This window comes from Myotis daubentonii, chromosome 10 (assembly GCF_963259705.1).
Source record: "Myotis daubentonii chromosome 10, mMyoDau2.1, whole genome shotgun sequence".
Classification (NCBI taxonomy): domain Eukaryota; kingdom Metazoa; phylum Chordata; class Mammalia; order Chiroptera; family Vespertilionidae; genus Myotis; species Myotis daubentonii.
In genome coordinates, this window is record NC_081849.1 from 18066665 (window position 1) to 18079945 (window position 13281).

The 13281-nt window shown below is 46.3% G+C and overlaps 1 protein-coding gene across 10 annotated transcripts in view; it reads right to left on the reverse strand.

Moving 5' to 3' along the window:
* The window catches only part of CADPS2 (calcium dependent secretion activator 2), a 485821-nt gene extending 473450 nt beyond the window's left edge, over positions 1-12371 (reverse strand). For 5 of the 10 annotated variants that reach the window (XM_059711681.1, XM_059711683.1, XM_059711677.1 and 2 more), the window contains exon 1: positions 11565-12368. In XM_059711681.1, the coding sequence (XP_059567664.1) occupies positions 11565-11903 (339 nt within the window). In that variant the 5' untranslated portion in view covers positions 11904-12368. Of the gene's footprint in view, positions 1-11564 lie in introns of all 10 variants that reach the window. The other 5 variants (XM_059711682.1, XM_059711680.1, XM_059711678.1 and 2 more) reach the window with 4 other exon arrangements.
* Between the last annotated feature and the right edge of the window lie 910 nt (positions 12372-13281).

A 13281-nucleotide genomic window follows, 5' to 3' on the forward strand; every position in this document is an offset into this window, starting at 1 on the left:
AGCCAAACCAGCTAGGGCCACAATTATTTTAAACATCTGCTAAAGGGTACTACCATCCCCCTTGAGAACCACTGGCTTATAATTTGGTCCACTGTGAGGAGGCAATGAAAGGAGACAAGTTGGGTAGAGAAGAAAAACAAATCAAAACTCCAAGAAAAATACAAAGTTTTGTAAGAAAAGGAATGCAACCAAGCATACTATGTGGTATTGTAGTGAAAAACAGTCTTGATAATGTAACTCCATTAATTTTTAATGTCTAGACTCAACTACTCAACAAAGTGCAGAGATCCTAATGATTCTTATAGAACAAAGTAAATTAGCAACATATTGGCAAAAAATATTGAGAGAATATTTTTCTCACAGAAAAAACGTCTAGAAGCAGGTGCTGTTGGCAATGGTTTCAGAATCAAGTGTGTCTGACCCAGCCAGCACATCCGGAATTTCCTTAAGTATTTCCCTCGGGTCACAAGACAATTGTCTGTCTTATATACCAGAACTTGTGTCACATGGCCACCTGTAGCTGCAAGGGAAGATAGGGGTGGGGAAGTATCCAGAAAGGAGGGGAGGTGAACATCAAGTAACGCTAACAGCAGGAAAACTACAGGCATAAGGTCTACAGAGAAAGGAGCAAGAAATAAAAGAGTAAGTATATTACTTACATTATAAAGCTAATTATAGATAGGATATGGACATAACAGACCGCTTATAACAACTAAAATCAAGTCCTTTAACCAAAAAGGTTAGCATAAACATGACAGAAGTTCACTTCTCTGACTTAGAAGTCTGAGCTGTATGACAGCCCTTCTCTGCAAAGCTATCAGAGTTCTAGGCTCCTTCAAATGTGTTGCTTTGCTATTCACCGTAAGAGGCAACTATCTCCTAGTCTGAATGGCTGCTCTAACTACTGCCACACTGACGATAATCCAGTGGGAAGGGGAAAGGGATCAGGGAGGACATGTCCCTCCCCTTTCAGGGAATGGCCCATAGAGTTGGCCCACATCACTTCCATTCATAGCCCACAAGCCTGAACTTAGTCTTTTGGCTTCATCTAGTTGCAAGAGAAGCTGGAAAATATCAGACCCTGATTGTTCCCAATCAGCAACAATTTGTAACAATGTAAAGCCATAACTTGTATGCCACATACTTGCTCCTGTTCTGGGAAGACTCATTTTGTGCCCTCCTCAGGGAAATCTCTACAGTCTATGGCCTGTCCTCCTGAATTCTGTAAAAACAAAGATATTGCCTTGTACAATTCCTCATGAAAACTGAGGGTCTCATGGAACCTGGTCCTGCTATCATGTGGAAGACACAAAGCTGGCATCCCTCAGGGCTGTGATCTTGACCCACATTCCCTGGGTCAATCATGCTCACTCCCATGGTTAACAAAAAAGGGGGAGGGCAAGATGAGAAATGTAGTCTTCAGCCAGGCAGGCATGAGCTCAACTAAAAAGTCTATTTCGAAAAATAAAATAAATAAATAAATAATAAAAAGAGAATTAAAAAAAAAAAAGTCTATCGCTTTTAAGAAGGGAAGAACATATTGGAGTCACTAGCAGCAACAAATAATTCCAAGTAGAAGAAAGGGGAGCCAGTTGCTTGTGTGTCCGAGTTAAATCTTCCCACCCTGCCCCTTCTATAGGAAATAATGGCTAAAGTCTGAGGAAAAGTAGTGTGAGCATCTTACATCAATTTATGAAACATTACTAGTTAAGAGTGAAAAGGGTTCCTTCTGGGCATGTGACTAGGAAAGGAGAGAAATGGGAAAGGGGACTATTGCTTTTTTTTAATATTTTATTTTATTAATTTTTGACATAGAGGGAGAGGGAGAAACATTTGTGAGAGAGAAACATCAATCATCAGCCTCCCACATGCACCCCGACAGGGGATCAAACACCCAACCTGGGTATGTGCCCTAATGTGCATGGGACGATATCAAACAACTGAGCCACACCAGCCAGAGCACTATTGCTTTTTATCATTAAGATCTTCAAGACTTGTCTTTTTAACCACTTGAATACATTTTAATAGGAAGCTTAAATATTTGTAGCATGTTATAATTTCAAAATAACAGTATTTTAGCATATTGCTCATTTTAATGTATTTGTGAACTTGGTTAAATATACTACCTACATTCCATATTACCTTTTAGTCTACAACCCTATTTAAACCTGAACCACTGCCACAACCTCCTAACTCCTAACTTCCTGCTTCTACTCTTGCCCCTTTAGTCTATTCTCACAGCTGTACAACTTGAAGGCAGTGCCTTACATTCCATGGAACTGGTATACCCTAGAGTTCTGCAATGTAGTGGCACTATCTATTCTCATCTCAAAGAGATTTTTTCAGAATCTTAGTCAGATCCCTTCTTGAACCTACTCAAAACTTGTCAATAGCTTCTCATCACACTTAAATTCTTATCTTACCGTCACCTAGAGAATTCATAAAAGCTAGCCCTATCTCTCCAGACTCTTCATCTTCAAGTGGCTCAACCCTTCACTTAATTTCAAGTTCTGCTCAACCACTACCTGCTCCTCAAGGCTTTCCCTGACCACCCGACCTGAAACAGCCAATGATGCCAAACTCCCTCCCACAGTCACTAGATATCTCTTATTATGTTGATCCATATACTTGTTGATCATCCATCTCCTCTGCTAGAATATAAATTCCTGAGGGCTGCCTTGTCCACATCTCTATTCCCAGTGCTTACAATAGTGCCTAGCATACATATCTGTGCAAATATTTTTTGTTAAATACAATACGCTTTATAGAATGAAAAATTTCTTTTCTGAAGGAATATTATGAGAAAATAAAAAATAAAAACTCTTTGAAGATCTACTCCATGCCAGACACTATGCTAGTTGCTGTTCAGAAATCTTACATGATCTTCATGGCATCTTGCTGAAGTATTAGTCATTTGACAAATGAGGTGACAGCAATGTAGAGAGGACAGTGGAGGGCAGAGCCCTACTCTCCTACACACAGGTTTCCACAAACGACACAGAACACAGAGAGTGGGAAAGCCAGACCAAGAAAAGGGAGGCAATGTAGGAGAGGAGACATACATTTCCACTGAGATAAAAATGTATTACAAAACCTGGTTGCAGCCCACTTTTCAGTTTATGTATTTGTACAAGTTCTTCGAGTCTGATTGTTTCATTCACAATTGAAATGAAAAACAGCTAAACTTAATAAGCACCTAATTTAATGTTAAAAACTTGCTATGTGTAGCATAGTATGGCCTTTGTCTCAATTCTACCAGATTTGAAGTCTATGCTTATCTACACTAATAAAAGAGAAACATGGTAATTGGCGTACAACCGCTACCCTTTTCATTGGCTAATCAGTGAGATATGCAAATTAACTGTCAGCCAAGATGGCGGCCGGCAGCCAGGCAGCTTGAAACTAACATGAGGCTTGCTTGCCTCAGTGACGGAGGATCGTTGGAGGAAACCAATGTTCCCCGCCTGCGGCTGCAGGCCTCTGCACCGGCAGTTAAGAAACATTGTAACAAATACCGCCGGGACTTCAGCCAGCAGATTCGCAACATTGTAAGCAAAGGCCAGAAACCTACTTTCAGCCGAGGAGGCCTAAGAGCTGGAGCCAAGCCTCAAGGTAAAGCTGGCCCAGAATTAAAAAAAAGAAAAGAAAAAAAGGAGTGGTTGGGAGCTTCAGTCACCCCCAGCCTGAAAACAGCCCTCAGCCCCTCACCCAGAATGGCCAGGCACCCCAGTGGGGACCCCCACCCTGATCCAGGACACCCTTCAGGGCAAACCAGGAGGCTCCACCCATGCACCAGGCCTCTACCCTATATAGTAAAAGGGTAATATGCCTCCCGGCACTGGGATCAGCGTGACAGGGGGCAGCGCCAAAACCCCCTGATCGCCCTGCGGCTCTGTGTGTGACAGGGGGCAGGGCCCCAACCCCGAGCAGCCCTGCTCTGTGCCTGATAGGGGGGAGCTCCCCAAACCCCCCCCCCCCCACGGGCCCTGCTCTGTGTGTGATGGGGTAGAGCCATAACCTCCCCATCGGCCCTGCCCTGAGTGTGAGAGTGGTGGTGCCCCAACCCCCTGATCGGCCCTGCTCTGTGGGTGATAGAGGGCAGTGCCCCAACCCCCTGATGGGCCCTGCTCTGTGTGTGACGGGGGCAGCGCCCCAACCCCCTGATTGACCCTGCTCTGTGCGTGACAGGGGGCAGCACCCCAACCCCCTGATCGGCCCTGCTCTGTGTGTGACAGGGGGCAGAGCCCCAACCCCGTGATTGGCCCTGCTCTGTGCGTGACAGGGGGTGGCACCGCAACCTCCCCATCAACCCTGCCTTGAGTGTGACAGGGGACGGTGCCCCAACCCCCCAATTGGCCCTACCCTGAGCGTGACTGAGGGTGGCATCACAACCTCCCAATCTGCCCTGCTCTGTGCATGACGGGGTGGCGCCCCAACTTCCCAATCGGCCCTGCTCTGAGCCCGACCAGGGGCTGCACCTAGGGATTGGGCCTGCCCTCTGCCACCCGGGAGCAGGCCTAAGCCAGCAGGTCGTTATCTCCCGAGGGGTCCCAGACTGCGAGAGGGCACAGGCCAGGCTGAGGGACCCCACCTCCCCCCCAGTGCACAAATTTTTGTGCACCGGGCCTCTAGTCACTAATAATTTTTATTTCACTTCTAAAAAACAAAAGCACAACAAATTTTTTAACAACCTCCATACTGTCTTCCATTTCGAGTTCGTTCTTATATATGACATGGAAAAGTGGTCTAGTTTCATTTTTTTTGCAAATCTGTCCAGTTTCCCCAACGCAATTTATTGAAGAGACTATTTACCCTAATGTATATGCTTTCCTCCACTGTCACAGAATAATTGACCATGTAGGTGTAGGTATTATTTTCTGGGCTCTCTGTTCTGTTCTATTGATCTATGTTTCTGTTTTTTATACCAGTACTATGCTGTTTTGATAATTACAGCCTTGTAGTATAGTTTGATATCAGGGAGTGTGATACCTCCCACTTTGTTCTATTTCAAGATTGTGGTGGCTATTCAGGGTCTTCTGTGGTTCCTAGATTATTAAGATGTGTAGGGTTCTTTGTTCCTTATGAGAGCATTCCTATTGCCTTTTTCTTAATGTGGAATACTGGTTTAATTACTCAGTAATCTTAATCAAATACTTACACCTTGCTTAGGTGAAAATAAGCCATTTCCCTGTAGCTTTCCAGTCTAAAACATTGGTAGTCAACCTTGGTTGTCAATTGGAATCACCTGGGAAGCTTGAAGACTACCCAGAGATTGATTTAATTAATCTGGGGCACAACCTGGATAATGGCATTTTAAAGTTCCCCAAGGTGTTTCCAATGTGCAGCTAAGGATAAGAATCACAGGTGTTTTTCTTTTCAAAAAGGAAATCATAGCCAAACCCTTAGGTAACTTAAACAGTGATCATAAAATGAAATGTTATAGATTTAAGACAACAGTTCCATAATTTGATTCTTAAATATTCCTAAAACCCTGGGGGAGGTGTCATTTGTTTCAATAATGCATCCACTATTTACAATCATTAGGCCTTTTCTAGCCTAAAAACTGAAATAACATGTGACTATGCAACCCACCTCTTCCTTCCCAAAGAAAGGTCTAAGTTAATTTGAAATGCATATAAAGTAACACAATAATTCAAAAGAGACCTGCCTCACAACCAAATAGCTGGTAGGATTTTCCACTCAGAATGCCTATATTTCATAACTTGGCAATGGGCTTCCTTTTGTTTTGCTTTGAAGGTCTTTAATGACCTTACAAAGTGTGCTTTTTATCTTGTGAGTGTACAAATGAAGAGGACTGTTTCCATTAACAGACAGACAAAAGCTAAAGAGAAACCACAGTATGACAGTATTTCACTTTATAGGCAGTCATTGTGTATTAAAACTACAGCTGATTTTTTGAAAGAGAAAAGCAAATGCCAATTTTACTTAATCTGCTTGAGTTCTCATTAATACAACTCATTTCACCAAATTAAGTTCTGTGGTCTCAAGACACCCTGGTGGGGGGTTAGATGGATCAGTTGAAGCAACAATCATTTTCCTCTGAGATACTGTTTAAGACCAATCTCAAGTTTTACTTTTATGTGTGGTTTCCGACTCACCCCCCTTAGGACAACAGCAAACAACAAAACCTTTCTCTTCTGTATTTGCACCGTAACGTCCCAAAGCCCCAGGGAGCACAATGGATGGATTTTTATACCATCCCCAGATCTGCTGGGCCTCTGCAAGCAAGAAAGCAGGGATACGGTGGGGCTCCTACAAGCGCTGCGTGCCTCTAGGGATTGGCAGTGGGAAAGGGGTCACTTTGAAGTTATTACTTGCACACCAAAAGGTATTACCTTTTATGGCTTTTTTTTAGAAGAGAGGGGGTGAGTCCTGGTGGTCTCAAAACACGTTTATGGAACATTAGTTTCCACAGCAAACTATAAACTATAAGACTCCTCTTTTGCCTCTACAGTAACCTTCCCCCATCCTCTATGTTGCTGATTCTTTGAGGTGGACTAAATGGAACCCTTCCACATACCCAGACATTTACTCATCTTTTAGACTCCACACACTGCGCTGAGAATGCATCGGGCCACCATTGTATTTTAGTCCCCAAAGATGGAACAATAGCAGAATCATTGAGGCACAGTGACTCCTGCTATAAGGTAAGCGATTCTCAGTCTTCGAAAATCTGTAGCTAATATTTTATAAAAGTGGCTCTTTCCTTGAGCGGGGGTGGGGCGGGGGTGGGGGGGAGGGAGATCACCTAAGCCTTCTGGCCCTTTAAATACAGTTCCTCATGTTGTGACCCAACCATAAAATTATTTTCGTTGCTACTTCATAACTGTAATGTTGCTACTGTTATGAATCGTCATGTAAATATCTGATATGCAGGATGGTCTTAGGCGACCCCTGTGAAAGGGTTGTTCAACTGCCAAAGGGGTCGCGACCCACAGGTTGAGAACCGCTGACCTAAGCAGTCAGAAGATTCAAAATCAAAACAAAACCCCAGAAAGAAAACCATTTCTAAAGAGGGTCAGAAGTGCCCACTTTACTGTAGTATAATATTCGGATGGGAGAGAGTTGTGGGCAAGAGCGCACTGTGAATTATTTCACCAATACTATTTCCCCACAATTGATCTCTTCCTGATCAATTTTAATTAAGGAGTTTACTCTCCCCCAACCCCATCTGCAATTTCACAGTATTATTTGTATACATTAGTCAAATTTGGAATTAACAAGAAAAATTGTGTGAAGTGGTGGGAGTGATTATATAAACAGGTTTAATAAGGCACAATTTAGTGTGATTACAGTGACAATGCACATAAAAATGCAAAGAACGTGGGTATACGAAGCATGTGGAAAGTTATTAGGTACCATTTCAATCTTTTTAATTCCCTCTTCATTATTTCTAGTTTAAAAAATAGTTGGCTCCTTCTCAACATCTGACTTTAACTTAATAAAAACAAAAATAATGAACAGAGCAACCACCAACTAGAAACCTATAGACTCCTGGCTAACCAAAACGATTACCACGTAAGTCAAGCACATATGAAAGACAGTTATAATTTGAGAATTATAGTCTGTAAACCCACAGCTACGTGAGTGAATGTACTAAATCTCTCCTGTGGGTATCATGTTTGCCAGACTCTCCCTACCTTCTAACCACTGTGAACCCCTTTTTTATCACTTTTTCCTCCTGGATCTCAATGTTTTCCAAAGGTTCAACAAACAAATCGCCTAAAGCAATAACTGGCTTGCTTTATCTGTGTCACTGTTTTCCCTTTTCAACACTGATCCCACCTTTACCCAATGATAGAGAACCACCCGAAGTTCATCTTTACTGCCCTTTGCAGTGTGATGGTGCCAAGGTAATCAAGGTAAAAAAGCATCAGAGGCTTTAAGCACTACTCAGACAAAGCTACTTGGCCATTGGCAATTTACTTCACATCCATATTATGTATGTCCACTTAAGAAGTGTGCCCACCTGGTACAGAGCCTTATCAGTGCCCGGTCCACACCCCACCACCACCACCCAGAATTTCCTGTAAAGTCAGTCAGAGGGTCCAACGGGCACAGGGTGACGACTGTTGTTCCTCAGCGCTGAAATTTCCCAGCCAAAATCAAAGACAGGCGTGTTTTAGTCAACTGTGAGTTTAAAGCTATGAAGCTTTCTCAAGTAGCTCACGGATGAGCCCTTCACTAGCCTTGTGGGCCCCTGCAGCCAATTGAAAAAGAACATTGCGCTCCTCAGAGGCTCACCAGCCCTCACAGTGAGAGGGCTCTGACTGGCAAGGGAAGGCTCTTATCTCCGATTAATTTTCTTCATTTATAAAATGAGGACCCTTTCAGACCCCAATTTCTGAGTTCTAAATTCACAAAGTGGAAAGAAGTGACTTGAGGTGGGAAACACGCAATACAATATACAGATGATGTGTTGTAGAACTGCATACCTGAAACCTGTATAATTTTATTAACCAATTCAATTTAAAAAAAAAGAAGTGAGCAGCAATATGCATTTCAATGACAACAATTTAAGCTATTAAATCCTTTTATGGGATGTCTGCCTACTTGAAGACAGTATAAAAGTATACAATAGATGGTGATTTTGTAATTATCCTGTTATTTCCTCTATATAACCCAACTGTATAATTCAAGACTGGCTTGTGCATCAAATTCGCAAAAATATAGTTTATTCCCATTTCATTTTGTCCAGGAAGAAATCTGACTGTCAAGAATAGCTCCAGCTCCCCTTAGCAAATAACATGTTTTAAAAAAAAAAGCATGAGGTGCCTTTTGAATAAGTTTGACTAATAGAACGACTTAGATTGTTGTGGGGTTTCTTCCTTAATAATAATAATAATAGCCAAAACCGGTTTGGCTCAGTGGATAGAGTGTCAGCCTGCGGACTGAAAGGTCCCAGGTTCGATTCCGGTCAAGGGCATGTACCTGGGTTGCGGGCACATCCCCAGTAGGAGGTGTGCTGGAGGCAGCTGATCGATGTTTCTCTCTCATCAATGTTTCTAACTCTCTATCTCTCTCCCTTCCTCTCTGTAAAAAACCAATAAAATATATATGTTTAAAAAAAAATAATAATAATAATAATAATAAATTCACAAAAGTTAATCTGACCGCACTCAATGCTCTCAACATTTAGAAAAATTTCCAAGTATTCCAAATTATTTTTGAGCAGAACATATGCAGTAGTATTGGGAAAGCACCTGTTTGCCAACACAATTTCTGGAGAAACATTCTACACTCTACAGGGCATATCTCATTTTACTGCACTCCGCTTTATTGCACTTCACAGATGTGTGGGTTTGGGGCATTTTTGTTTTGGGGGAGGAGGTGGTGCAAATTGAAGGCAAGACCCTCCAGCAGCAAAAGATTAAGACTGGCTTTATTGAGGTGGTCTGGAAGGGAACCTGCAACATCTGAGGCATGTCTGTAATTAAACAGGCCGTGTCAGAGAGATCTGCCCTAGATTCACAAGCAAGGGAGAGTTTGTTTCGTTACCAAAACCCAACAAGAACATACAGTATAAGTCAGCTACTAATAAGTTGCAAACACTTATTTTCAAAGATAATATTCCAAATAGGACAGCATCTTAATGTCACCAAACTTTGTTTTTTTAAGACTTTAACGCACCAAAAATAAGTGTTAATGCAGTATGAGTGAAAAACACTGGAGACTGGATGATATTCGTAAACTTGATATGACCACTTATCACAGCGTGCCCCAAAAATGTATACACATTTTAATAGCTGACAGCTCAATTTTGAAAATGAAACGTATCTTAATAAACACTGGCTTTATAATTATTCAAAGTGTGTGAATACATTTGGGGGGCACCTATACTTGTCAAAAGTTACACTTGGTTTAAGAATGGCTACTGAAATTGAAAGTCATTTGACCTATAGAATTCAGAAGAGGTTAGAGGGGACTGCATCTCCACAGCAAGCTACAGACGAGAAAGTAGGGTACTGGCCTAGGGGTGAATGGAAGGCTCCCAAAACTCCCCGGTGCACTCAAATCTGACCTGAGGAATGGTGTCATCAGTTATGCCAATTGGTCTGGGATTAGGAATGCTACTCTGACACGATCCCTACCTCTTTTCCATCTCTGGGGTTATGATTCTGAAGAGGGTTAGGTATTTGAAGGATCTGTGTAATTAGCTTCCAGATGCAGAGAAGCATCCTATAAGCTTGCCCTGAAAATGAATGATTCAAAACAGCTGCTCAGGTTGGGCCTGTTTTAAGAGGATGGGCACACAGGGTTAGGATGGTGTGGGGAGACTGCATTGACACTGAAATGCAGGCTTTCAAAATTCAATTCGAAAGCTCTCCAAATTTCCAAGTGCCTCACACGCTAAAGTTACTACTCCAGGAAACTAACAAACACCTGTGCATCCAGGTATGCATGCCTTGGGCAATCTCTCTAGGTCTCCACATCTTGTCCCAAACCAAGGAGACTGCTATATGTTTCTACTGAACCTTCTAAGAATAATCTGGGTTCAGCATTCTATTAGAGCAGTGGTTCTCAACCTTGGCTGCACATTAGAATCACCTGGGAATCTTGTTAAAATCCTGCTTTCTGGGCCTCATCATTAGTAACAGAGAAACAGAATTTCCGGAGGATGGGGCCCAGAAATCAGGATTTTAACAAGATTCCCAGGTGATTCTAATGTGCGGCCAAGGTTGAGAACCACTGTATTAGAGAGACTGTCTACTACACCGTTTCTGTTGAAAACAGCCAGTTAAGGCCATTTGAGCCATTACTTTTGTCTGCTACAGAACATCCAATCCCTGGGGTCTTTGGCATGTATTACACCCGAAACAAACTCCTTACCCCTTGCGGGGCGGGAGCGGGGACGGGGAGGGGACATTTGTTTTGAAGTGGTTATGAGCCAATCCTTCATTTGTATCAATAGTGCGTTTCACTGGGCCTGGCTGGCCCAGGAATTACTAACTCACGGTACCTCTACAAAGCTGCGTACCTTTGGCAGTGTTTAGATCCGAGGTCCCAGTTTATAAAGCAGTAGAGGAAGCCTGTCCATTTTACTTTGGGTTTTGTTTTTTTTTAGTCACCGAGGAACATTCCCACCCCTTCGCCCTAGTGGAGACTCCCCTCTGACCAACGCAAGTGTCCGGATCCCACTGGCTACACTCATTCCGACCTCCGGCCAGGTCCAGCTCCAGCTCCAGCTGGGCTAGGCGAGCAGGAGGCGCCGCTGCAGCGAGAAATTCAAGTTCACGGGGACTGCGTTCGAACCCGGCCAGAGCCCGGCCCGCCGGGTGGCCCACCGCAGGGCCGGCGCTGCCCGGTCCGTCTCGGTCTCACGGACGCCAAGCTAACAGAGTCTGCCAAGCCCTGGGCGAAGATGCGTCCGCTGCCACCGACTCCCAGGGGAGCTAAGACCCTGTCCTCCCCGCAAAGGTCCCCCTGCCTCCAAGACTAACAAAAACACAGAGTCCTGCGTGGGGCAGAGGGACCGCGGGCCGAGCGCTCCCCGCCCCGGGAGGGGCAAGTCCAGGAGGCGCGCGGTCCTGCCCGCAACTCACCTTCTGCTGCCTCCGGGCCATGTCTGTGGGCTGCTTGGCGTTGAAGGGGTACGCGATGCATCGCACCACGAAGACGTAGAGCTGCAGGCGGATCCTCCGCTCCTGCTCCTCATCCAGCTGCCTCTCGGGCTCGTCTCGCCCCTCGCTGATCACCGAGGGGCTCGGGCTCCCGGGTCTGACCGCGCCACCGCCGCCCGCGCGCCCCGGCGCGTCCCGCCGCCCTTCCCGAGCCGGGGCGGGCAGCGCTCGCTGCGAACCGCCGGCCGCCACCGGCACCTCGCGGCTCTCCTCCTCCAGCCCCTCGTCCGACTCCTCTTCGCTGGAAGAAGGGTCCAGCATGGTGCCCGCGGCCCCAGGTGCCTCACCCCCGGCGGCAGCGCCCGCGGGGCTCCCGGAGCCGCGCGGCTGGCAGCAGCGGCCGCGGAATGAAAGGGAAACTGGCCCGGGCTTTCCGGACACGTCGAGTTAGACTCGGGAGCGTTTCCTACCACCCGGGCGCCAGGGGCGGGCAGGCGCTGGGAGGAGGACGCGGGCGGGAGCCGGGGAGCCGCCGCGATTCAAGAGGCGGAGTTAGCGCGGGGGGTGAGGCCGCGCGCCGGCCCCGGGCCCGCCCACCCCGCGGTCCCCGAGCGCCCGCCGGCCGGGGCGGAGCGGCCCGAGCGCCCGGCGCAGGTGGGGAACCTGTGGCGCCGACAACAAGCAACACGTGGGCTGCAGCGCCCGGGCGGGCGCGGGGCCGCGGAGTGCGCGTGCGCGCGCTGCCTCGGCTGCCCCGGCGCCCGGTGCCTGGGAGCGCAGCTTGCAAAGGCAGGAGCTGCAGAGCGTGCTGGCTCCGTGGGCCACCACCCGGGGTGGCCTGGACGGTCGTGACCGCCACAGCCCATCCTTTTTTCCCTCCCGAGCTTCCTGAGGGGCGGGAGCTTTGACCCTACCGCCCCTCTTCCTTCCTCCCCACCCCTCCTCCCGCCCCCCAGATAAGGGAGCTGCCAGAAACTCTCTCGGACCCGAAACGGATACGCAGGTTTGGAAGCGGAGCACAGAAAAGTGGGGCCTTTGCTGTTCTCCTCCAAATAACGTTGGGAAGAGACTTTGAAAAGTCTCTCTCTGCTCTGCTGCTGTTTGATCCTCATGGTGAAGTTCCAATGGTAAAAGTCAGAGGAACGTTCTTGAAAAGAAAAACAAAAAGCAAAACACGCGAGGCTTTAAAAAAATAAAAACTTTTTATTGCTGTAGACGCATGAAACAAGATAGATTTTATATTTGCTAAGTTGCGTGCTCATTCAGCTCTCGCAGCTCGATTGTTTTCTGGGTTGGGATGCGGGTGACTCCAGGCACGTAGTGCGGTGGTGTGAACATTTATTCAGCTAATATTTGCGTGCACGCCCCGCGTCCAGCCCTGCTAAGGATCCGGAGGAGCCTGCGGCGCCCAGGGGCACACCGCACTCGGTCCTTGTCGGTTCTGGCCTCCAGTGGGCGTCTCCTCGCTGCACCAGAAGCCTATCTTATCTGCGCAGATTTCTCAGTCCCAACGCCGGAACCACCTGGAAGTTTCTGAGGTTTTGTTTATGTTCTTAATACCGACAGAGCGGAGAAATCAGGAAAACGGGGCATTCAGCACACTGAGCGGAGCAGTGTGCCGTGGCCAAGCTGGCAGGGAGGTGATAAAGCGCAGTGGTAGTACCACTGAGCAGATGAAATTACTGCCTCTGAGCCTGTC